Here is a 26554-nt window from a genome sequence, read left to right as displayed (position 1 = left end):
CCAAGCCTGTCTGAGTTCAAGAAGCATTTGGACAACACTTTCAGGCACATGGTGTGATTCTTGGGGTTTTCCTGTACAGGGTCAGTAGTTGGACTCACTGATCCTTGTGGGTCTATTCCAACTCAAGCTATTCTATGATTTTTTTTTTTTTTTTTTTGGTGGAAATTTTTCAAACTACTGGTATTCTCATGTGAAGTGCCTTGCAAGAGTAACTGCATTGGTAGTTTCCATAGAACACTGAATGGCAAATTATTCATTTGTTAGTCTTCTGGGTAAGTTTTTATCAAAGCTGATGAAATTTTAAATAATAAAACATGAGCACTTTTGGCAATTACTCTTCTTCATTTCTTTCTTTGTATTTGACCATAGGTGTACAGAAGAGAGGTGGAAGAGAATGGAATAGTTTTAGATCCTTTGAAAGCAACGCATGCTGTTAAAGGGGTAACAGGGCGCGAAGTTTGCCACTACTTCTGGGATGTTGATGTTCGTAATGACTGGGAAAGTAAGGAATCCATTCTTAAGCTTTTCATGTTTATCAGCAAGCATATAGTTTATAACATTGACCTAATATCTGTGCTTGTTTACTGATGGATTTTTATTTCTCCTTCCCTTAGCAACAATTGAAAATTTTCATGTTGTGGAAAATTTAGCTGATAATGCCATCATCATTTACCAGATGCATAAGGTAATAACACTTCACCTATATACACACCTTAGTGAGACAGTCTGCGGTATATGTGTTCTAATCTATTCTGAAATACTTTACCATCTTAACAACTTAAAATATTATCCAGAACAACAGTTCAGCACAACTTCTCTATTAAACTGCAACTTTGTTAATTTTTCAGACTTGGCTTGATAGCATAATTGTTTGTGTATCTATCTGATAGAGTTTGTAAAAAAAATGAGGACTGTTTTTAATCTCTTAAATATATCACTGGCAGCAAGGCAAGGCTAATCTCAAGAAAACTGAAGCAATAAATTGACACTGACTACAAGGAAGAAACCCCTACCCCTGTATCATATGTTTTGTTGAAATAATGCAAGCTATTGTTGACCACAATTAATTTGCGTCTGCATTTGCATTATGAGGTCATATAATTCCTGGTACAACATTTGTTCTTTTAACTTCATTATGGTTTTTCACCCCAAGCAGTTCTGATTTAGCTTTACTAAAATGTTCATTTGATTTATAATCCAATAACTATAACCTAACAGGTTCTAAAAAAATTGGGATTGAAGTGTACACATTCATTTTTAATCTTGCATGATCCTGAGTATTAGTATACTCAAACATTGAAACAATTGGGGTTTTTTTAAACTGGTAATGTGGTTATCTTAAAACTGCTGGAACAGCAGACTGATTTTTGAATAACACAGTTGTATGAACTGTATAGTGTTGTGGTAAAAGCTAGACTTTTTTCCATATTGACGGTCAGGAAAATGGCTTCTGTATAGTTTTGCTTTATTTTATCACACTTTGCTTCTGAAACTTTCTCTTAGATAATACCAATTTACCATATCTATCTCATTAAAGTAGTAACTTATTGAAATAATATAAGTATTTCTTGCACTCTCTCACCATAGTTATGGAGACATAAATAACTGTAGATGCTTCTATTTATACTTAACCACTAGTTCAGTTTGTAGCTTACAAGTATTAATTACAATGTAAACCTGAAATTGAGAGAACAGGAGGGGAAGTGCCTCTTCCTGGTTGTCTACTGAAAAAGTCATTGCAACTTGGCTCCCTGCCTTTCACAGACCTTAAACTTTTGCCTTAAGTTTTTAAAATTAAGAATAGCCATATAACCTGATATACATCTGTACAACACGTGTGTTCTGCTTGAGTTTTCAAAATTGCATGAAATTACTAACTTGATTATACTTTTTTACTTAAATAACGACTGACCTGTTTTGCCTTGTTTGTTTTTTTTCCTTTATCTAAGGATAGTAAGTACTTAATTTGCAAAACTGGAAAAGCTTATATTCAGGTGTTTCTCTGCAGAGAGTGTGGCCGGCTTCTCAAAGGGATGTGCTGTATTTGTCTGCCATCAGAAAAATACCAGCATTCAGTGAAAATGATCCTGAAACATGGATTGTTTGCAATTTCTCTGTGGAACATGACAGTGCTCCTGTAAGTATTACTTTCATTCTATCAAGTTCTGCTTTAAAGATGCCATTTTTCTATTATGTGGTGTGATGCTCTTGCAATACTGGGGGGGAGGGGAGGGAGAGAGGGGGGATATGCAAAAATAGATTGTTTATACCAGATGATACAATGACCTGATGAAAGCATTCTGAGCCAAAAACTTTCTTACCTTATCTCAACAGTTGGCAGATCTCAGGTGTTGCAGAAAAATGGAAGCAAAATTTCTGGTGAAAACATTTTAGAGAACTGAGGTTCCTTCATATGGAATCATATAAATAACTCTTCAGTATTGTCAGACACGGGGATAGGCTTGTATAACTAGATATGGAATCTGTTAAACCCACAGCTTACACAGTTCTGCCTTGGTTCTGTCAGACAGTAGCAATGATTGTTTTCTTTGTCGTGTTTCTGTGCTGAATACTATGCCTTTGCCTGCTTACAATGGAAAAGTTACTAACTGATATTTGTAAACACTGATGCCTTATTCTTGATATATTTCCTTACTTGTCACAATAATTGAAATAAATCACTGTAGTAAGCAAGCAGATACTTGAAATTCAGGAATTTCAGTTTAACCCTTTCCCTATTCACCATGTACCTTTCATTTCATTCACATTCATGTTACATACATGTAGTGCTAGATTGCAAACTCCCAGAAACATAACTTTTGGAGTACCTTAGACTTTACATTAAATTAAAATGCTAGCATTCAAGTATGCTGAAATAAACCTAGTTTGAAGTTTACAAATTTTTTTTTTTTTGACAGATGAACAATCGTTGTGTCCGTGCCAAAATAAATATTGCTATGATTTGTCAGACTTTAGTAAGCCCGCCAGAGGGGAATAAGGAAATAAGCAGAGACAATATCCTATGCAAGATTACATATGTAGCTAATGGTAAGTCTAAAATTATTCAGTATGACATTAATTATAGATGTTAATTCCTTGGAGCTGAACACTGGGGAAAAAATTGTTGATGCAGTTGTCTGTTAAATTTATATATAGGATCACACTTGTGGTCTTCATGGTCAAAAGTACTCAAATTAATGTGCTACATCAATCAGTGAATGGGATCTTTGATTGTGTGGCATTTTGGGAGCAATAAATGAAAGTAATGTGCAGCTCAGTCCTAAGTACAGAAGCTTGGGGTGGAGTGGGGCAGGCAGAAGAAATGTCTGCAGCAGGCATGACTTGGCATAAGCTTTTAGTTTTAGTAATGATCTTGGGGGTTTTATTCATGTATTACTATCTTTTTTTCACAATTCATGTTTGTGAAAGGATGTTTGCAAACTGTATAGTATAATGTAGTATACATATTTTATTATTTTAGCTGACAGAATCTTTGGTATTGACTGCAAAGTTAGGAAAACCAAACTGTATTGTTACCGTACCCAGTATTTAGCAGTATATTATAGTATTGGAACTTCATACCTATTATCTCCTCTCCTGCAGCTGCAAAATACTTTGAGTATCTCACCTGCTTATTATTTTTGACCACCTATTACACGGCTTACTAAATAATCACAATCTGAAAGTTGGGTTCAGTAAATCTTTGCCATATAGGAGTGATACAACTTGCATTAAATCCTGTACAAATAATACTATATGATGTTAAACTCTGGGGTAAGCTCCTTTGTTTCCTGTTTAGAAGTTTCACAATTATTTAAAAAAATATATTGTCATTGACAAGTTCTGAACTGTGATTATATGGGAAATGGCATCTTTTCCAGCAAAGTATTTGACCTATTAGTTTAAACATATTTTATAATCAGAGCAAATTTTGTTTGAAGTGCTTTAAAATAATTTTTAAGACATTGGCTATGTAACAACTCTGCAGGCAAATGCAGCAGTTATTGAAAAGTTAAGGCTTGACTTCTATTTTCTTTGAAATGAGAAGCAGCTTGAGTCACTCTTTCTTTTGTTTTTTGGAAGTGCTTAAAGAATACCATCTTTCATTTGGGCATTCCCCAAAGCCTACACATCATGTTTAATGTTTTCTAAATAATAGCATTGTAGAAGTGAACTAAATAAGAGTATTAAGAGCAGAAAGTGCTGCAACATAAGCTGTAAGGGTTTAAATTCTGCTGATTGTTCTTACCTATTACTTCAGAAAGAATTGCAGGAATACAAACTTAAATTTTCTTTTCTAGCTTTTAGCAGATATGTTGTATTTCAATGCCTGCCTTACTGTCTACTTCTAGTGAACCCAGGAGGATGGGCACCGGCATCAGTGTTACGGGCAGTGGCAAAACGAGAATATCCAAAATTCTTAAAGCGTTTTACATCATATGTGCAAGAGAAAACAGCAGGAAAGCCTATTTTATTCTAGTATTCGCAGGTATACATTTTTTTTATTCTTGATTTGCTATTGTAAATATTTAAAGGCCAAACAGAAGTATGTGATCTAGAAATGTATTTCTGGCATGAATTCAGTCATAAGATTTAATATATGTAGATGGTTACAGGCTCCACAGGATGGATTGGTAGGGCAGGTAAGGTGGGAGAATGGCATTGTATGTAATGGAGGGGCCGGAATATATAGAACTCACAGTTGGTGATGGGACAGTTGAGAGCCTCGGGGTAAGGATCAAGGGACAAACAAATAATGCTGATGTCATCCTGGGAGTCTATTATAGACCACCTAGCCAGGATGATGATGCCGACAAATTATTCTTTGAGGAACTAAAGGACACCTCCAAATCAACTGCCCTTGTTTTTATGGGAGACTTCAACTTGCCAGATGTTAACCACACAGCTGGTGCAAACAAGTCCAGGAGATTCCTAAAATGCCTAGATGAAAACATCGTGGTACAGGTACTAAGGGAGCTGATTAGGAAAGATGCCCTCCTTGATTTGTTGCTTGCTAACAGAGAGGGTCTTGTGAGTGAAGTGGAGATTGGAAGCCATCTTGGCCACAGCGACCATGAAAGTGATCGAGTTTAAAATCTCTGTTGACAGGAGGAAAAGTGCCAGCAAAGATTCAACCCTGGAAATGAGGAGAGCAGACTTCAGGTTGTTCAGGGAACTAGTGAGTAAGGTTCCCTGGGAAAATGCTTTTGAAGGTGCTTGGGTCCATCAGTGCTGGTCACTTTTTAAACATCAGCTCCTAAGGGCACAGGAGCAGGCAACTGCCAAATGTTGGAAGTCAAGCAGATGAGGCAGAAGGCTAGTTGGCTGAACAGGGATCTTTTGGAGATAAGGCAAAAAAAGAAGGTGTATGGATGTTGGAAGCAAGGTCAGGTGACATGGGAAGGACTACAGAGATACTGCTTGCCACTGTAGGGAGAAAATTCGTGCAGTGAAAGCTCAACTGGAGTTGAAGCTGCCAGAACTGTGGGGGACAATAGAGTTTTTTAAAATATGTTAATAACAAAAGGCAGTGCAGAAATAACATTGGCCCATTACAGGAAGAGGATGGTCACCTCACAAACAGGGACATAGACAAGGCAGAGCTGTTTAATGCTTTCTTTGCCTCCTTCAAGACTGATGATGGGCTAAAGGGGTCCCAGTGCTCTGAGCTGGAAGACCACGACTGTGAGAATGATCAACTCCCATTTGACCCTGAAAGTGTGCAGGATCTGCTGCTCCAGCTGGATTACTATAAGTCTATGGGACCTGATGAAATTCATCCAAAAATGCTCAAAGAGCTGGCTGATGTCATTGCGAGGCCACTCTCGATGATTTCTCAATGGTCTTGGCAATCTGGAGAGGTCCCAGTTGACTGGACACTGGGTAACATTATCCCAATTTCCAAGAAGGACAAGAAGGGATGGTCCTGGAAACTACAGGCCTGTCAGTCTCACTTCAGTGCCTGGTAAAATTATGGAGAAGACTATTCTGGGAGTTACTGAAAAACACCTGAAGGACAACGCAGTCATTGATCACAGCCAGCATGGCTTCATGAGGGGAAAGTCCAGTTTGACAAACTTCATTTCCTTTTACAACAAGGTAGCCCACCTAGTTGATCAAGGGAAGCCAGTTGATGCAATCTTTTGGGATTTCAGTAAAGTTCCATTTTAAAGCTCAGGGCTTCATTTTAGGGCCAGTTCTCTTCAACATCTTCATAAACGACTTGGACACAGGACTCAAAGAGATACTAAGTAAGTTTGCAGAGGACACTAAATTGGGAGGAGCCAACCGTATGAAGTTTAACAAAGGCAAGTGATGGATTCTGCATCTGGAATGGGGCAACCCTGGATGTACATAGAGACTAGGGAACAAGAGGCTGGAGGGCAGCCCCATGGAAAGAGATCTGTGCGTTTGGGTTCACGGCAAATTGAATATGAGTCAGGAGTGTGCCCTGGCAGTCAAAAGAGTTGTCCGGGTTTGACCCTGTCTAAATGCCAGGCACCTCTGCTCTCTCCTGCTGCAGACGTGCAGGAGAGGGAAGGGGAAAAAAAACCTGTTAAACACACACACACTGGACTCATGAGTTAAGATAGGACACTGGTGGCAGGATGCACCGAAGGCAAAACAGGCTGAAAACTTGAAGTTGCTAGGTGATTTATTAACCTAACAGAGTCAGTGGAAAAATGAAAAGTAAAAATAAGCTCTTCAGACACCGTTCCTTCACTCACACCCCTCCCTCTTAAGACACCATTTCTCTGCTCACCCCCCTCCCTCTTTCCAACCAACAGCACAGGCAGGGGACAGGGTAAAGGGTTTTATTCTCTGGTCAGTCCATCAGGGAGAGGGGTCCTCTACTTAGCTATGGGGTCCCTCCCACGGGAGACAGTCCTCTGTGAACTTCTTTGGCATGGGTGCAATCTCATAAGCAGCATCCCACCTGAATTCTGCTACAATATGGGGTTTTTGTCCATAGAGTGCAGACTTCCAAGCCGAGGCCAGGCTGCTTCCATCCTGGGAACAAGGCCTTTTTCTCTCTTGCAAGGCTTTTGCAACTTTAACTGCTTATATGGGACTCCCACTGGATCACAGCTTCCTCCAGGCATCCACCTGCTCCTCTGGTGTGGGCACCTCCCCACAGGCTGTGGATGGATTTCTGCATCCTTGTGGACTCCATGGGCTGCAGGGAGACTGCCTGCTTCCCCCCATGGTCTTCACTGCAGCTGGCAGAGGGTTTTCAGCTTCAGCACCTGGAGCACCTTCTCCACTTACCTTGGTGTCTCCATGTTGTTCTCCCTTCACATATTTTCTCCTCCTCCTCCTCTAGCTAAAAAAGAAGTGCGTGACTACTTTGTTTTGATTTATTTTTAAATATGTTTTCACAGAGGTGTAACTAACATCTCTAATTGGCCCAGACTTGGCCAGCAGCATGTCCATCACTTTCAGAGGCATCAGAGATTGGCTCTACTGGACTTGGTGAAAAACTTCCCGAACCTTCACACACGACACACAGGAGCCATCTTTGTGCCTCTCCCCACCCCTCAGACACTTCTTCAGGCCTACCACAATGGCTTTTGAAGGGTTTAAATTTCTCTTACATGTTAAAGATACCTTGCTGATGTTCTGGGCTAAGCAAAACCACCACAAGAGTCAACCAGGTGCTGGGGTGACCAAGCTCAGCATCATGAATCGGTCAAGGGAGGTGATTGTCCCACTCCGCACTGGTGCGGCCTCACCTCAAGTCCTGTGTGCAGTTTTGGGCACCTCAATATAATAAGCATATAAATCTATTAGAGAGCATCCAAAGGAGAGCCATGATGATGGTGAAGGGTCTAGAGGAGAAGCCTTATGACAAGTAGCTGAGGTCATTTGGTTTGTTCAGCCTGTACAAGAGGAGACTTAGGGGAGACCTCATTGCAGTCTACAACTTCCTCACGAGTGGAAGCAGGCAGGCAGGCAACTGATCTCTCTTCTCTGGTGACCAGTCATAGGACCCAAGGGAATGGCATGAAGCTGAGTCAGGGGATATGTAGCTTGCATATAAGGAAAAGATTCTTCACCCAGAGGGTGGTCAGACTGTAGAAGAGGCTCCCCAGGGAAGTAGTCACAGCACCAAGCCTGTCTGAGTTCAAGAAGCATTTGGACAACACTTTCAGGCACATGGTGTGATTCTTGGGGTTTTCCTGTACAGGGTCAGGAGTTGGACTCACTGATCCTTGTGGGTCCATTCCAACTCAAGCTATTCTATGATTCTATGAAAATGGGGTTTTATTTGTTTTTTATGTATGGCATAGGCTACCTTTATTTTTAGGTTCTATTTGTTGTCATGCTCCAAAAATCTTTGTGATTTCATCCTTGTGTAACAGGTAGCCCTGTAATGGTTCTAATTTTTAATTCTATATTGTTAGAGAAGTAGTGCAGGTGAATAATTTAAAACATAGTTGTCCCAAGTCAGCAGTTCAAATGTGGTTAAAGCAGTGCTGATACTATTTAAGGGATTTAACAAGTTCTGATTGTCCTATTAGTTTTCAAAATTTTCACTACTTTTTTCTTTGCAGTGATCAGAACAAGACTGGGTGAGCACTCCACCTTGAAGTGACCGATAAGTGCATAGACCACTCCATGCTGGAACAAAGGATCTATAGTCTTTTTATGGCTGAAGTTCCAGTGTTTGTATACTGAAGTCAAGAAGCGCTGCAACACTATGAAGCTAAATATTTAACACTAGGTTTCTCCTAAATTTTCTTGCGGAGTCATTGTGTAATTATCAATCGATGTTTTGATAACATGCATATAGCTATTTTATTTGATTGCTTTAGAAGAGGACGAATGTGTACAGCTTTGAATCACCAATAGGGGTTACTGCTTTAATTTTAACAACTTGCAGAATTTTGCTGTCAACATTCATAAGATACTAGCGCAGTTTTTGTGCATGTCTAAAAAGCACAAAAGACAAATGCACATATAGCATACTCTATGTGCTTTACGTGCACAAAAATCACTCTAGTATTTTGGTGGGGAGGGAGGGAGTTCAGTAAAGCCTAAGTGACTTATTAACAGGTTTTGTTTTGCTTTGTATAATCATAATTCATTGCCATTTTTTCCTATAATGAATCATCTTGTTACATAAAATGTCAGGTAATAATTGAGGGCTGTCAATATCCTTATGACTTTGCCTCTTCTATTGTCTTACTCTTATGAAGATCTTTGGCCCTGAAGGAGTAAGAGTGTGAAAAGCTTTATTTTTTTTCCAGGTATATTTCTATTGGGTTTTTTAGTTATGTAATATGTGCTACAGAAATTCTGCTATTAAATATGATCCAGAAATTTCTAGGAATATTCTGTATGAGAGGGCAAGAGAGTGCCTGAAAGCTAGAAGTCATCTGTTCGTTATAAATGTGGACTGCTTTATTTGCATGATATCTGGGGCTTTCCCAAAGCTGTGAGAAGGTACACTATAATATTTATTGAAGTAATTTTGACTACATAGGACAACATTCCCAGTCTAGAATGAGGATAAGTACATTATTTTCAGATCATGCATGTGTTTTTCTCATCTTGATAAGGCCATGCTATGAGATTCATGTAGAAAATAAGTTGCACTGATACTTGCCTCAATCAAAAACTCATCAGTTATAAGGATGTATAATTCATATTGGAAAGTTCTGTCTATTTGCTACGAGAATTTATATGTCAGATATTTGCCTGCCTCTGATTCTGGATATGCTCATTAAGAGAAGTCTCTGGCAGACTTTGAGGTCTTTTATCCATGTATTGTAGCTGGAAACTCTTCAGAGACTGCTGGGTGTTTCACTGACCTGTGTATCTCAAGAAAAAGTTCCAAGATTATTTTTTTTTCCTCAAAAGAAAACTGAAATCTTTGTTTGATATAATATGGTAGGTAACAGAAAAGAAATAAAAATTAGCAATTTAATAAAGATTTGGTGAATGATTAAATGTGATCTGCACAGTGTTGAAAAAAATACTTTATCTGTTCATCTTCTCTGTAGAGATGGAATAATACATAACACACAATTACACATGCATGCAACTTTCATGTTCCATAACTTTTTCCTTTTTATTTGCCTTTTTTTAATGGTGTACATGGAATATGCCTTATTACAGACTTATTCTATTAATTTGAATATCTAGAAAAGTGCCTATATGTTAATGCTAGTAAGGCAAATAAGATGAAAAGTTGTATGTTTACTACATCACTAGTAAATATTTTATATAGTAATGTTAAAAAAAAAAATCTCAAATGTACTTCTTCCTTTTAAAATCAACCAAGCAGTGGTTAATTCCACCACAGCTACCGATGAGAATGTAAAAGGAAAAAAGTCCAAAACAGAAAGAGTTTAACTCCATATTTGCCTTTCCTTATAGTTGTTGAACACAAGCAAATAACTGTTCATTAATTTAATTGGATGGCTTTATTTTGCAAAGGTATGGGAAGTTTACAAAGCAGTATATAATTCTTATATCATTAGTTGCATTTGCACTAAATGTGATGTACTTTTGCAATTCTGTAAATAAAATTAAACTACATATACTAATTGTAAATAATATTTTGCTTTTAGATAAAGGCACTGGTACTTCACTACAGCTGGCCCTGCCCAATCAGAGTTGTGAGACACTTCTTAAAGAATACAGAAGGAGTTGCAGGATTGAGAAATAGGTATTAATTGACTGCTTTAAAAACAAATTTTAAAAGGTAGCTCTCTATCAACCTCTCAGATCATCTATGTGCAAGTAGCCATTGGGTCTTTTCTTCTAGAAGAGATCTTTTATGGTTTTTCAAAATTTCCCCTGTTTTTGAACCCAACCCTCTTTCCAGTCACTGACACATACCTGTGCATTCTAAGTTCTCTTCTTCCTGTCAAAGGATCTGTAGTATTTTTATGTTGCTGTTATACCCGGAATGTAGCACACAAACTCAGTCCAGTGAAAGCAGCAGCAGCAGATTTATTGTTGTAATTTCACTTTATATATGGTAAAAGCCCATAGGTGATTGGACAGTGGTTACTCACCCCCTGGGGTGATTGGCTGAAGTCCTACAACACCCAATTCCAAGCACACTGTCTTGAATCAAAACAGATCTGGAAAAACAGCAGGTGTTTGAAGTTGTAGGGGTCCGGCGGGGTCCGGCCGCCTGGCCCCAACGAGCTCCGGGGCTTCGGGAGACCTCGGGGGCCTCACCTGGGCCCAAGCTCTCAGCCCTCCCGGCTGTTCAGCTCTGTCCCAGAGGCGGCTACGATCAGCCTCAGTGTTCCCAGGCTCGCTCCTTGGAGCGGCAGGGACCACGCGGCGGAGGCGGGTGCCTGCCGGGCAGGAACGCCGTGGAGTCGCTGGTCGCTTCCCGTGATAAAGAAAGGGCGACGAGCTGAGAGTCAGCAGTGTGCAGTTTATTCAAGGAGAAGCAGCGCGGGGGAGGCACACTGGGGGCTCTCGGGTGGGGCGGTCCACGCAGCTGCCGGGCGCAGAACCCGGCGGGGCTGGGGTCGCGGCCACACCACGCCGAGAGAACAAAGGGAAGGGGTTTTTAGGGGGAAATACGGGGTTTCCCGGGGAGGAACAGCAGGGGCGGAGCCAACGGGGCTCCGGGACAACATGAGGGACAAGCGGGGAAGCAAATGAAATATAAGTAGGGAGGGGATTACAAGCAACTCATGGGGGAAGCCCGGCAACAGAACATTCTAGTGAGGGCAAGCAGCGGGGGCGGTGCTAGGGGCGGGGAAGCGGACTTTAAACCAATAAGCTTAGGAAAAACTTTCCAGGGGAGGGAGAGAGCGGTTTACGGCCCGGCCTCCTCCGAGTCCCGGGCGATGGCATCCTCGGCAGCGTCCCCGTGGATTACGCCGACCGCCGGCCTCGGGGACTCGGGATCTGCAGCATCGGGCCGCTGCACCCCCACAGGTGTTCAAATACTATTTACAAAAACCCATCTTAATTTTTTCATATTTTGCATGGGAAAGAAAAGGTTCTCAAGAAAGGGCCTGTGTAGCCACATTTTTACAGCTAGGATCTGTAGTATTTATACAGCTGTGGTCTTTGCAAAAGCAGCCCATGATTCTAGAATGGCTGTTTTCATAAGCTGAACTAATTTGAAGGGCTGAGAAGACAGTTTTCTTATCCATCAAATATTGTTCTCTCAATATCTGTGTCCATTTGGTGAATTTGAATGTTGCTGAACTAGATCTGAAGGAAATGACTTTGTAGAACTTGTATTTGGAACGAGGATGAGAGATGGTAATTGTTATCTTGTCTGAAAACCTGAACATCTTATTTTGACAAATTTATCTGTGAAAAATTTAATATATCTTGGAAAAAAATTACCTTTTACTTAATTGGGCTGAGCTGGCTTATGTCAAGTTGTGCAGATTCTCTTTGAATTAATCAGGTTGTCCACCTGTATTTTTGTCAAGTTGTACAGATAAGGCTGTATTTGAATTGCCACCATTCATCTACAGACTCAAAACATGAATCATATTTTTAATACCGCGAGTGTATAGAGTGTAACTGTTCTATAATAGTTTTATGATCTTAATGATCAATTTTTAAAAATTAAGAGAAGTTGGTCCTTCCATGGTACAATCACAAATTTTAAACCAGTATTTACAAGTGAAAGGTATTAAAAATTATGAAGAAAAATCCTGCTTTGTTGTTATTTTTAACTTTCAGTGTTTTGGAAAAACTCTTTAAAAACATTTTACCTTGTAATCAACTTTTGGATTGTATATAAAGTTATATACAAGACTATGATGTAAGGAAACCATTTGACAGGAAAACAGTTTGCTTATATTACCAAGGTTATCATAGAATCATGGAATCAGTAAAGATGGAAAAGACCTCCAAGATCATTGAGTTCAACCTTTGACTGAACATCACCTTACAACTAAACCCTAGCAGTAAGTGCCATGTCCAGTTATTTCTTGAACACTTCCAAGGATGGTGACTCCACCAGTTCCCTTGATGCCTGGAAATAGAACAAAACCTTCCCAAATAACATTAAAATAATAATATAACATTAAAATAATAATATAAAAGCAAACTTTTACTTGTACACAATATGGCAAAAACCGAGCCCCAAATTAGATTAATGCAATTTTATAAGATTGGGCAATTAGTATATCTAGCAAATATTGTCCAATTAAAAGAGCAGTTGGTTAGGTAATCTCCCCCCCCCCCAGCTTCTGCCCCATTGACGCCCTCCCTCCTGATCCTCTTACTCTACCTTTATTATGTCTATGATACATGGTGCAAAATAAAATTTCCTTGCTAAACTAACAAACAAGACTAAACAGAATTTCAAGAATGCATCAATAAGAGTTAGTTCTCTGTGGGAAAGAGAGCTGGAACAGTACTAGAAGTTACAACCATGCCTTAACAATCTACAAAGCTACAAATACGTGAAGAATACATAAAAAGCTAAAAATCTTTTGGAATCACTCTGGGCAGCCTGTTTCAAAGCCTGCCAACCATTTTGGTGAATAAATTTTTCCTAATATCTAGCCTAAAGCTCCTGTGGTGCAACTTGAGGCTGTTTCCTCTCATCCTATCACTTGTTACTTTGGAAAATAGCCCAACACCCACCTTGCTACAATCTTCTTTCAGATAGTTGTAGAGAACAATAAGGTCTAACCTTAGCCTCATTTTTTCCAGTCTTAACAACCTCAGTTCCCTCAGCATCTTCTCCTAAGACTTGTTCTCTAGACCCTTCACCAGCTTTGTTGTTCTTCTTTATACACAATCCAACACCTCAATGTCTTTCTTTTAGTGAGGGGCCCAAAACTGAGCACAGGATTCACGTTGTGGCCTTGCTAGTGCTGAATTGAGGGGAATGATCACTGCCGTAGTCCTGCTGGCCACACTAGTTCTGATACAAGCCAGGAGGCCATTGGCCTTCTTGGCCACCTGGGCAAACTGCTGGCTCATGTTCAGCTGGCTGTCAACCAGCACCCTCAGGTCCTTTTCTGCTGCACCACTTTCCAGCCACTCTGCCTCCAGCCTGTAGCATCCCATGGGGTTGTTGTGACCAAAGTGCAGGACCTGGCACTTTGCCTTATTGAACCTCATCCCATTGGCCTCAGCCCATTGATCCAGCCTGTCCAGATCCTTCTGTAGAGCCTTCCCACCCTTCAGCAGAACATTACTGCACAACTTAGTGTCACCTGTGAACTTACTGAGGGTGCACTCGATCTCCATGTCCAGATCATCAATTAAGGTATTAAACAGGACTTGTCCCAATATTGAGCCTTGGGGGACCCCACTAGTGACTGGTTGCCAACTGAATGTAACCAGTCTCTGGGCCCGGCCATCCAGCCAGTTTTTAACCCAGTCAAGAGTGCAGCATGAGCTGCCAGCTTTTCCAAGCAAATGCTGTGAGAGACAGTATCAAAGGCTTTACTGAAGTCCAGGTAGACAACATCCACAACCTTTGCCTCATCCACTAGGTGGATCACCTGGTCATAAAAGGAGATCAGTTTGGTCAAGTAGGACCTGCCTTTCCTAAACCCATCCTGGCTGAGTCTGGTCCCTTGGTTGTCTTGTATGTGCCATGTGATTGCACTCAAAATAATCTGTTCCATAACCTTTCCTGGTGCTGAGGTCAGGCTGATATGCCTGTAGTTCCCTGGATCCTCCTTTCGACCTTTCTTGTGGATGGGCATCACATTGGCCAACCTCCAGTTGTCAGTGACCTCCCTGGTTAACCAGGTGTATTGGGTCTGGCTTAGCTGGAGTTCATTTCCCCATAGCAGCCCTCACAGTGCTATGTTTTGCATTGGTAGCTAGAAAGGTTTTGATAACACACCAGTGTTTTGGCTACTGCTGAGCAGTGCTGGCACAGCATCAGTGCTGTCTCTTCACATTCCACCCCCATCAAAGGGCTGGAAGTGGGCAAGATTCTGGGAGGGGACACAACCAGGCCAGATGACCTAAATTAACCAAAAGGATATTTCATACCATATGACATCAGCTCAGATATAAAAGCTAAAGGAGGGAGGAGGAATGGGGGGCATTCGTTATTTTACAATGCTTTCCCTCCAGAGCAACCACTACATGTGCTGAAGCCCTGCTTCCCAAGAAGTGGCTGAACATCATTTGCTGATGGAAAGTAGAGAATAAGCTTTGTTTTCTATTTGCTTATGCATGCGTAAACTTTTGGTTTGGGTTTTTTTTTTGCTTTAGTGAACTGCCTAATCTCAACCTACCAGTTGTTTTCCATCTTATTTTCTCTCCCCTGGCCCCCTGAGGAGTGATAGAGCAGTTTGGTGGGCACTTGGCATCTAGCCAAGGTCAATCCACTACAGTCTTTCTAGCCCCCAACATAGGCATGACCATAACCCCCATGTCTCCTTGTGCTGCTGAGGGGAGGAGGTAGAGCTTGGAAGGAGGGAGGGATAGGGGGAAGGTGTTTTTAAGGTCTTATTTTACTTCTCATTATTCTCCTCTGATTTTTTTAGTAATAAATTCAATTAATATTTTTATTTTGTTTTGCCTGTGATGGTATTTTGTGAGTCCTTATCTCAACTCATGAACCTTTAGTGATATTTTCTCTCCCCTGTCCAGCTGCAGAGGAGAGTGATAGAGAGGCTTTGGTGGGTGCCTGGAATCCAGGCAGTGTCAACCCACTGCACCAGAACTGATGATAAATGAGGGAGAGTGGCTTGACGACCTCTTCTGCCTGTTCCTTCAACACCCTTCGGTGAATCCCATCTGGTCCCATAGACTTGTGAGTGTCTAAGTGGCACAGCAGGTCATTAACTACTTCCTCCTGGATTGCAGGGGGTCTATTCTGCTCCCCATCCCTGAGTATCAGTTCAGATGAGGGAGATGAAAGCATGAATGCCACATTAGTTTATATATTAAACAGCTCATTTTGTGCTAGTATATCAGAGGCATGTTAAAATATGTTCCTGTACAGTATTGTCTTAATATAGAGCACTTCCAAAGTTGTTTTTAAGATTTTGTCTCTGTTTGTACAGAATTAATAACATTATGAAAATTTCCATGGTATGTATGTAGATCCAGAACTGAGGAGTGCCAAAGAATAAACATTTTTCTAAAGTATGAAGAATTTTTAAGAACCAAGATGGACTTCTGTAGAGCAAGCTTTCTTGATAGCAGGAATAGCTGGTGCCTAATGGATCAATAAAATCCTACCTTTATTTGTGATGCAGTGATTTCTAATTTTTATATAGTAATCACTAAAGTTGTAGAAAGTATGCAAGACTGAAGGAACAACTTGAAATTATAGAAAGCATTGCTTCCACAAAAAGAAAACTCTTAAGCATAGCTGCGTCAGGCCTCAAGTAATGTAATGCAACAAAGGCTGAGTCCTTACACTAGCCCTGCCCTTGAAGAATGCAGTTAATTAAGCTGACAAAAATAAATTTAAAAAAATAATAAAGAAAAAAAAATACAGTCATATGCTTGGTCCCATAAGTTATGCTTATGTTTTAAAAATATGCACTTTCCAGTAAGGAGATGTTGAGCATTTCTGAAGCTGTCTATATAACTACAAAAACAAGGGGAAAATGTCAGCAGAGTTGCTACTCTGGATTTCAAGAGAGCAAACTAAGATATTCAGGGAGCTACTTAGCAGAGTACCATGGGAATCTGCTTTTGAGGGCTTAGGAGTCTACAAGTTCTCGTCAGTTTTGAAAAAACACCTTTTAAAGGCATAGGAGCAGGCAATCCCTTCGTGTTGAAAGTCAAGCAAGTGGGACAGACCAGCTTGGCTGAACAGGGAACTCTTCATGGAGCACAAGAGGAAAAAGAAATTATACAGTCTCTGGGAGTGAAGTCAGACTTTGCAGGAAAATTAGAGGCGTAATTGATATATGCAGGGAGAAGACATGAAAGGTCAAAACTCAATTAGAGTTGAAACTGGCCAGTGTTGTGAAGGGCTTTTTAAATTATGTCAATAGTAAGAGGAAATCTAAAGAAAAGATGGTCATCAGATTAATAGGGATAAAATGGAGACATTCAATGCAGTTCTATTGACTTTAGTCTTTAATAATACTCATGGACCTTGGGCTGCCTGGTCCCCTGAGTTGGAGAATCACGAGTGTGAGAACAGTGATTTTCCATTTGTGGACACTGAAATTGTAAGGGACAGGCTATATTGACTGAATGTTCACAAGTTCATGGGGCCTGATGGGATTCATTGCAGAGTGCTGAAGGAGTTGGAGCATGTTACAGCAGGACTCCTTTCGATCATCTACTAAAGGTCTTCCCTGCTGGCAGGAAGCTAGCCAATGTTGCTCCCATTTACAAGAAGTCTTACCTCTGGAAGTCCATTGTAGCAGTTCTGCTAATCCCCCTCATTACTTTTCTGAGAATCAAAAACTCCCATGATTTTGTGATTGCTATACCCAACATAGCCTCTAACCATCTGTGATGGTTTAGGCTGGGGTAGAGTTAATTTTCTTCACAGTTGCTAGTATGGGGCTGTGTTTTGGATTTGTGCTGAACAAAGGGTTGATAATATCACAGAATCACAGAATATTCTGAGTTGGAAAGGTCCCACAAGTATCATCAAGTCCAACTCTTTAAGTGCATTGCCCATACAGGGATCAAACCCACAACCTTGGTGTTATTAACACCATGCTCTAACCAATTGAGCTAAATATAGAGATGGGTTTGTTATTGCTCAGTAGGGCATATACAAAGCCAAGGCCTTTTCTGCTTTTCATACTGACATGCTGTCAAGGGGGCTGGGGGGTGCATGGGAAACTGGGAGGACATACAGCTGACCTCAACTGACCAAAGGGATATTGCAGACCATATGATATCATGCTCAATATATAAAGCTGGGGAAAAGAAGGAAGAAGGGAGGGACATTTGGAGTGATGGTGTTTGTCTTCCCAAGTAACCGTGACATATGATAGGGCCCTGCTCTCCTGGAGATGGCTGAACACCTGCCCATACAGTGATTCAAATCCTAGAAGTTTTGTTTGGAAGTCCCCCACAATTTCATAATCATCATCATCACTATCACTCTGTGGCAGGATGCTCCCCCCTCCCCCTTCTCTCTCTGATCAGTCCCAAGAAATGGATGGCTCAACTTAAGTTGATAGCCTATTCAACAGCTATCTAATGCTGGCGACTGAAAGTCTGAAAAGACACTCCCCTGTGGAATGTAGAGAGAATGTGAGAAATTTTCAGTGACTACAAATACACACTTTTATCCTATAAAAAGCTCACAAAATCTCAGAAAGGTAGAAGCTTTCTACATGGACATTGGAGCGTGAAGTAAAGTCTTCTCCCCTGAGCTTAGACGCAAGCTCTGTGGTTACTTCCCAAGGGATTGGGTGAGGACGCTGATGCATCCCCAGCTCCAAAAATTGGATTTGGTAAGATCATCGAGTTTCCTAGATTGTATTATTCCGGCTAACTTATAGGTACCTTTCTTAACTTGCATTTCAGCTGGCTCAAGCAAGCATTTCTTGCATTTTTAACTATTTTTATAGTTCAAGCAAGGTTTTACCCCATAATTGCATTTTTATCTATTATAGTGTTGCAATTATGTATTCATTGTGTGTCTATGTGTGTCAATCTGTTCTATGTTTGTATGTTTGTTATGTTCTGTGTCTAATAAATGGTATTTTTAGACAAATCGGCCAGGTATCAAAGAATCTTGCGAACGGGACTAAGTCTTGGGGAACTAGCTATCTTAAAGTCTGTCAAACTGCAAAACACATAAAACTCCTGTCTCCCATGCAAGACACACTCCAAATATCCCTGTCCCAAATCTCAAGGGCTGCCTGACTGAAGCAGGAGGCTGTTCTTCCAGCAATAGTTTTTCTTTGTGGTCCACTGCAGCAAGCAGATTTTTAAGGTGGAAAACTTCAATTTTAAGATGATAATTTTCAAGTAAGGCAAGATGCACCTGCCATTAATATGAGCTTCCCACAACGCAAGAGAGAGGATCTGTGGAACAGAGAAGCTGTTGCTATAAAAATTACACCACTTGAAGCCTAAACCATCATCATCTTGTTTCAGCAAGATGTCATTGTGATGTCCAGGTGTTAAAAAGATAAATTACTTGTCGGTAGAATTGCCTATTTAGGGTTTCGGGTTTGACATGTTTCAATGATCGTAGGCCTAGGGGGAGGTTAACATAGATTGAAGAGAAGGATCTATCACTGATAGTGGACACAAAGAATGCAGAATTTACAGGTCACAAAGACATTTGGCAGAACTCCCAAGATAAGGAAGAAACTAATAAAACCAACTCAGCAACTGTGCTGAATCAGCTCTGACTGGGTAAAAGGTAATTCTGGCAGGGGAAGATTGCAAACAGTGACTCACAGACCACCAACCCAAGAAACCCCCCAACCCAAAAGAAGAGAAAGACTGAGTATGTGGACTATTTGGCATAAGAAGTGAGGGAATCATTTAACCAAGATAGAATATTAGTTAATAAGAGAGCTTTGTAACTTGCAGCCAATGAACATTAATGCCTTTATACACTTTAGCAAACCAATAGTGAAAAGTTTTGGCAGTCGTGTTGGCTTTGTGGATTTGTCACCCAGCACCCCTTTCTGCACAGGACTGTAAATAAATCAAATACCTCACCTCTGTGTGGGGATTGGGCTCCTGCACACCAGGTGAAAGAACCTGCTTTGGCACAATTGCATGGTGCAAACCTTCTTTAATCAAAGTGAGCAAGGGAAAAGAACAGAACCTCAAAGACGGTAAACCATGTTCCAGAAGAGATGTAGAGAAAATGATGATGCAGTATCTTAAAAGTACTATAAGTAGTAACAGCAGAAAGGAGGCCACTGAAAAGAGTGGGATAATGGGCCATTTACCACAGATTTTCTCAGAGCCATATTTGCCTTATGAGCAGGTTTTATGCCAAGAATGGGAATTGTCCAAACAGTGCTGTGTATAAACACACCCAGAGTTTGGATACACTTGAATTCCTCAATAAAAAAGCTGACTGAGAGAAATCAAGGTGGACAAAAGTTGTGTAATTATATACAGCTGGAGCTGCATAACTTTCAAGCCTCAGCTCTGAACCTGACACCAGACAACAAGAGGAATGGTGTGTAGCAGGAGGGGGGAAGTAGATTCAGGACACTGAAGAAAGGAGGCAATCTAGGTAAAGAGAGAAGCAAACTAGTTGCTAGACTCAAATACACCATTTTTACAGTTTTGAAATATTTGAAAAAGTATATCGATTGTAATACTATAGCATTTAGGTTGCTGCAGCTCTAAAAACTTGATGCCAGACAGCTGGTTTGGTTTTGTCAAGAAATCAAAACAAACAGGACTTCTACTGAAACAGTCTTGCTACACAAATTTTGCAGTGATATTGAAATACGGTACTGTAGTGTATGCAGGGAAATAAGAACCCTTCAGTTCCCTAAACTCTCTAACACATGGAATGGTAACCTCCGATTCTGGTATAAAACCTGCAGTACTGAGGAAACATAAAGAATGCAGACTGCATTTTATGTCAGATTACAGACTGATGGATATAACCAACATCAAACACAGGAGTTGAACTACAAGTGAGGAGAATGTGGGGGAATTAGCCCCTAGCAGCATGGATAGCAGCAGTGATCTTTTGGCCTCGGTGAATGTTAAGCCTTGGGAGAGATAAACCTGCAGAGGAAGCAAGGAACTGAGACCTTGATAAGAATGGAACAGTTTAACCTGCACGTCTGGCTACTAGTATGTAACAGGAGGTTGGACAAGGACACTGCATGCAGGACACTGTGTTGCTGGGGAGAAAAGGAGTTGTGAAACTGATTGCTGGTCAGAAAGAAGTGGTCAAATAGAAAACCCAAATCTATTTGCACTTGTTTCTTTGAGTTTTTGCCCCCTTCCACCAGCACGGCACCTGTCCAGGGCTGAAGGCTGAGCTCTAATTCAAATTCAAACAGTAGATAATAGCTCTGGCCTGATGGCTTATCAGCTAAGATGTACAAGCATGCATTTAAAACCAGCACAGAAACCGCTGAATCATCCCATTGTAGAAGTGTATCAGTGGCTCTGCACTCTCCCCCCCCCATGTGGCTTGCGTTCCAGAAGTTTCTCCTTTGTTCTCCTTAGCTCTGTATGTTATTGGTTCTTTTGAATTATGTACCCTCCCCTATCAGAAGTCTATTGGTGCAGACCCCTTTCCTTCTTCCCTCTGGCCCTCCCGGGTTGGCTCTCTGGAGCTAACTCCTCCCCTTTTCCCTTCCCTTATAATCCCCTGCAAGCCTGTGTTCGGGGTCGCAGTCTATGGGCTTTCAGCCCCTCCGCCTGTCCCCTGTTCTCCGTCCCCTTTTGCCGTCCCTGGACCCTCACCCGAAGATCCTAATAAATTCCCTGGAAGATCAGACTGCGTCCGTACATTTCTTTGTCCCACCTCGTTTCCTGCTGAGCTTCTGTCCCCCGAGCTCCACGCCTCCCCTGCATGCTCCCCCGCCCCGGTGCAGCCTGGCGCGCATCTGGCGCAGCCGACTGCCTTTCGGTGTGGCATTGGGGCTTTCGGCTGCTTTTCGGGGACGCAACGCCATATCCCATGAAGGACCACGAATGCTCCAGAGGAAAAGGATGAAAAGTGAATTGTGATGAAGACTACTAGGACCTTCACCCTGGAGGGGTCTTTGGGGGTCTCCAAAGACCACCAGGACATACAGAGCATGCGTGGTGCACATGCTAATGATATTAATGACTTCTGAGAAATTATTTGTATAACCACTCCTATCCTGGGGAATGTAATGAATATTCATGAATTTTACCTATAACACTGTGTCTTTGGAGGTACTGAGGGGTGTGTGTTTGGTGGAGAAAATTCCCACACACCCAGTGCATCGAATAAAGCAAATACCCACGTTTCTGACTTGGTCTCTGCAGTGTCTCTGGGCTCGATTGGGGCGAATCACTGGTTGTTTGTATGGCATTATAAAGGGCAGTGTTGCCTGGAAAAAAATCAGCTTTGCTTGCATCCAGTGGAGTCTGTTTCTCAATCGCCGACAGAGAAGAGGAAAAAAAGAGGCTGGGGGGAAGTTGGATCTGTTCTTTTAACCTTTTACAGAAAATGAACAGTCATGGGCTGGTGAATCTCTATCCTGGATTACAGATCCAAATTTTTTATAGGTTTCAGGATTGGTAGTGGGGTATTGACTAAAAGCTTAACCACTTCACTGCTAACATGCACTATGATAATAAAAATTCCGATAAGAATTTCAAACAGTTTTTGATGTGGTACTAACAGGTTCTCTTACTCTTCCAGCTTAACCTGTCTTGCAAGAATATGCAGTACAGTGTATTTTGATCAAATGATATTTTCCTGGTGAAATCAGCGTTTAAGATTCAGGTAGCAAAGTTAACAGATCAAAAAATGCGTTTGAGACTTTGGTTAGAAACTACCTAAAGTATAATTCAACAGATTTCTGAAGATAGGAGAAACACCAAAATAGGCCTCAACAGAGAATATTACTAATGGTGAAGCAAATTAGTTCTCCCATTTGGGCAAACTGCATAATTTAGGTTCGAGGATAAAAAATGTGTACAGGCTTCTGCAAACAAGGTGAGAGGTTCTGGTATCATATCCCCACTACATTTAGTACTGTATGCAAGTCTCATTTTCCTTACCCCATTTTTTAATGTTATTTCACTAAGCCATAAAGTAAGCTTAAAATGTCACAATTAAACCAGTGTTTTCCATTGTTTTACTGAAACTGAAAATGTAGTGCTGTACCAAAATGTACGGAATTTAGTAATAATACAAAGTGTTAATTCTACAAGACAATGTCAGTTAAATCCTCCAAAATGAACACTGAACCACCATTTATTGCTAGTACAGTGTTACTTTAAATAAGATCACTGAACAAACACAGAAACAAATTAGATCCAACTTTCCTTAAATAAAATGGTAGCTATTAAGGACAATACTGCAGGAAGATAAACACTAATGATATTTACATAGTATTATAACATATCCAGCATATGATACCTCTTCATGCTTGCACATTAGCTTCATGAGCTCATTGCAAATTATATTAGTGTGCTGATGTACTACAAAACAATCCATAATGATTTATATCAAATTTGCACATTAGAAGAGCACTTCTGCTAGGCACCCCTTTAGGGATGCTGCTGCATTTCTGTAAGAAACCCAGTCCAATCCAGATTCCCTCCCCCCCAAACAAAAAAAAAATCATCAACAATTAATTAAGCTACCATTAACAATTATCCTCCTGTGATTAACTAGGCAGGGTGATGCATTTAGCAATCTTTCCAAAGGTGAATCAAATCAGAATAAACCTAGATTTTCTGTGGAACAGGTTGTCCAGAGAAGTTGTGGATGCCCCTTCCCTAGAGTTGTTCAAGGCCAGGTTGGATGGAGCCCTGAGCAACCTGGTCTAGTAGAAGGTGTCCCTGCCCATGGTGGTGAGTTTTGAACTAGATGAGCTTTGGGGTCCCTTCCAGTCAAAACCATTCTGTGATTCTGTGTGGTTCTGTGGTATTACATTAAAAACACCCAAGACTGCCTCACTCGTCCAAGTACAGTACCTTAATTAAAAAAACTGCTTGTTGCATTAGAGTGTCATTTCACTGAATTTCCTTAATTAGTACTTTTCAGGAAAATAAGGACAAGATTTCTTCTTAACATAAATACACCCCCCTTAAAATATCGTTAAACTTTATTTTTATATTTTAATTCCTTTTAAAGAACAGTGTGTTATTCTGGCTTCATTTTATCACAGTTTAGACAGTGGATACACACCTATTACTGGGGAATAAGTGTCAAAGAGTTAAAAAAATAGGAATATAAGGTACAGTGTGTTTGTAAAAGACTTATTTTAGGAGAAGTGTAAACATTTGTTCTGGATTTCTTTTTTTTTTAATAGGAGTGCTTTCAAACAATTTTGAGAACCTTCATTTGCTTGAATTACTGCACTGGTTTCAGTTGGGGTAGTTAATTTTCTTCACAGTGGCTGGTATGGGGCTATGTTTTGGATTTGTGCTGAACGCAGGGTTGATAATATAGAGATGTTTTTGTTATTGCTCAGCGGGGCTTACACAAAGCCAAGGCCTTTTCTGCTTTTCATACAGACATGCTGTCAAAGGGGCTGGGGGGTGCATGGGAAACTAGGAGGAGATACAGCTGACCTCAACTGACCAAAGGGATATTGCAGACCATATGACATCATGCTCAGTATATAAAGCTAGGGGGAAGAAGGAGGAAGGGAGTGGATATTTGGAGTGATGGTGTTTGTCTTCCCAAGTAACCGTTACATGTGATGGGGCCCTGCTCTTCTGGAGATGGCTGAACACCTGCCTGCCCATGGGAAACAGTGAATTAATTCCTTCTTTTGCTTTGCTTGTGTGTGCGTGCAGCTTTTGCTTTTCCTATTAAACTGTCTTTATATCAACCCACGATTTGTCTGGCTTTTACCCTTCTGATTTTCTCCCTGATCCCACTGGTGGGGAAGTGAGCAAATGTCTGCATGGGGCTTGGTGGCTGGCTGGGGTTAAACCATGACAATTACTAAGCTGTCTGACCTGTAATTGTTTATGGAGTTTCAATATCTATTATTTCTAATTGAAGAAAATGACTAAATGGTTGAAGACACTGTTTTTCCCTACTTCAATACAAATTATATTTAACAGTTCAGCACTTTGTTGGTCACAAGTTTTCCATGAATGAATAACCTAAATTGCAGAGTCAAAGCACTGAATGCTACTTAGCTGAAGTGGCAGCAATTTAAGTACTATCTATAGATAGAGGTTTCTATAAAACTAATATGATTCAAAAAAATTGTCTCAAAGCCAAAGACCTAATTTTTATGTGGAAACAAAATGAAAATTAAGAGTTCATAGAAAGTGATTAGGCTTGCCATCACTTTAAAAATCATACTTGGCTAAGCAGAAAATAAAAATGGCAAGGACCAATGCATTCAAGCCAAGTTCAGACCAACTTTTTAGTTTATTAATATATATAAAGTACATTAGATTACTTTTCAGCTTGGTACATACCAAGAGCTTACTAGTCAAAATAATCTAGACATGTAAAAACATAAGATGGACCTTCAGAAAATAATGTGCAGGAGTACAGAATTCCAAAACAATTTTCAAGAAAGCTGACAGGACTTCTTTCATGAAGTGATCTCTAACCAATAAGGAAGGACAAAAGCATAAATATTTTCACACAAGTCCATTTATCTCTCAGTTTATCTTCCACAGAAATAGTTGAATTGAAAGTGATTTTCATTCTAAACATCAGATTCTCTCCCCTTGCCCATGCACCTGATCAATTGCTAGAACAATTCTTCATTTCAAATCTGCTTTAGTATTCAAGCTGCCTTCTCAGTGCAGATTCCTAGAAGATCCTGTAGATTTATTTTTGGCCTAAGAAAAACAGTAAAATAACTATATTAGACAGTTTGAATGATACACTGCTATTATGGTACAATTATTCATGCAATTATTGAGTCTTGTGTACGTGGAAGAAGGGCAGAACTGCAGAGAAAGATTTAAATTTTTGCATGTACCTGTGGTGAATCATGTGGCTTTTGACTAGATGCCCAGCTGCAAGAGCTGCCTTTAGTGATAATTCCCCTGCCATCACTGTAGCACATAAAATTTTAGCAAGCTGATGGGCATTTTCACCAGGGTTTGTTGCGGTTTAAGGGATGTTATAGCAGACCTTACAGAGAGCTTCTCTACCCAGCCCAGTTCAGCACCTCAGTGCACCAAACCCTCCGTTCCAGGGCCGCACACTGCGCTCTGACCGGCCGGGGAGCCATAGGGCTAGCTCAGTTTCTCTGGTCTGCTTCCACAACCGGCGATGATAAAGGAGGTGAGGAGGGTCTATGCGTCGTGTCCATGGAAGATGTTTATTCGCATGGTGCAGCAGAGGCCAACGACCTCCCAGAAGCAGAGATGCCTCGTGGGTGAAGGCCTCACATGCACAGGCAAGTGTGGTGCATAGACAGCCACATGCATAGACACACATGCTGCATAGATATGCGGAGCATAGACCATAAGATGGCAAAGGGTGAGGAGGTTTTATAGGGAAACAGAGAGGGGTGGGGACAGCACATTGGCCCAGAGACCTCTGGGCACAGGGGAGGTACATGGGCAGAGTTAGGGTACAGGAACCAATAGGGAAAACCCGAGGGAGTGACCAGGGCCACGTGGAGTTAGGGGATGGCAGGACAATAGGTGACAAGTACACTCATTAAGAAAGGGGTGTGGGGGACCTGCAGCTATTATCACAACAAGGGTTATCTTTGCTGGGAGGCGAGGAGGAAACATGCAAAGACTCAATATGAGTTATAAGCAAGCTCCCTTTATTTCACGGTATGCGTGGCTTATATACTGTTACAAGTGCTTATGCTTACTACTAAAAGTTACAATCTGCATTCCATTGCATTCCATTCTCACGCTTTCAGGGTTCCTCCTCATTCTTCTTAATCACAAGTTCCCCCCCCCCCGGTACTTTCCCAGAGCTCAAGGGCACTCTGTCCTGTCAGCATGCCCCACATCCATCTTACTGCTGCGGCCTGTATGGCCAACTTCAGCTAACACTGGCTTTGCTCGC

General features: G+C 40.9%; 1 protein-coding gene across 5 annotated transcripts in view; it reads left to right on the top strand.

Annotated features, from left to right (window-relative positions):
- LOC146425525 (ceramide transfer protein-like) overlaps nucleotides 1–10553 on the top strand; it is a 323504-nt gene extending 312951 nt beyond the window's left edge. For 2 of the 5 annotated variants that reach the window (XM_085041600.1, XM_085041598.1), the window contains 6 exons: nucleotides 370–502; nucleotides 615–685; nucleotides 2009–2137; nucleotides 2919–3048; nucleotides 4353–4489; nucleotides 8556–10553. In XM_085041600.1, coding sequence (XP_084897726.1) covers nucleotides 370–502; nucleotides 615–685; nucleotides 2009–2137; nucleotides 2919–3048; nucleotides 4353–4480 — 591 coding nt within the window. In that variant the 3' untranslated portion in view covers nucleotides 4481–4489; nucleotides 8556–10553. Of the gene's footprint in view, nucleotides 1–369; nucleotides 503–614; nucleotides 686–1949; nucleotides 2138–2918; nucleotides 3049–4301; nucleotides 4490–8555 lie in introns of those variants that run through there. The other 3 variants (XM_085041599.1, XM_085041597.1, XM_085041601.1) reach the window with 2 other exon arrangements.
- Nucleotides 10554–26554: the final 16001 nt, after the last annotated feature.

Source organism: Lichenostomus cassidix, chromosome W (genome assembly GCF_008360975.1).
Source record: "Lichenostomus cassidix isolate B80296 chromosome W, HeHo_3.0, whole genome shotgun sequence".
In the NCBI taxonomy this organism is placed as follows: domain Eukaryota; kingdom Metazoa; phylum Chordata; class Aves; order Passeriformes; family Meliphagidae; genus Lichenostomus; species Lichenostomus cassidix.
Note: the sequence above shows the minus strand (reverse complement) of the source record. Positions and strands in the feature narration are given on the sequence as shown.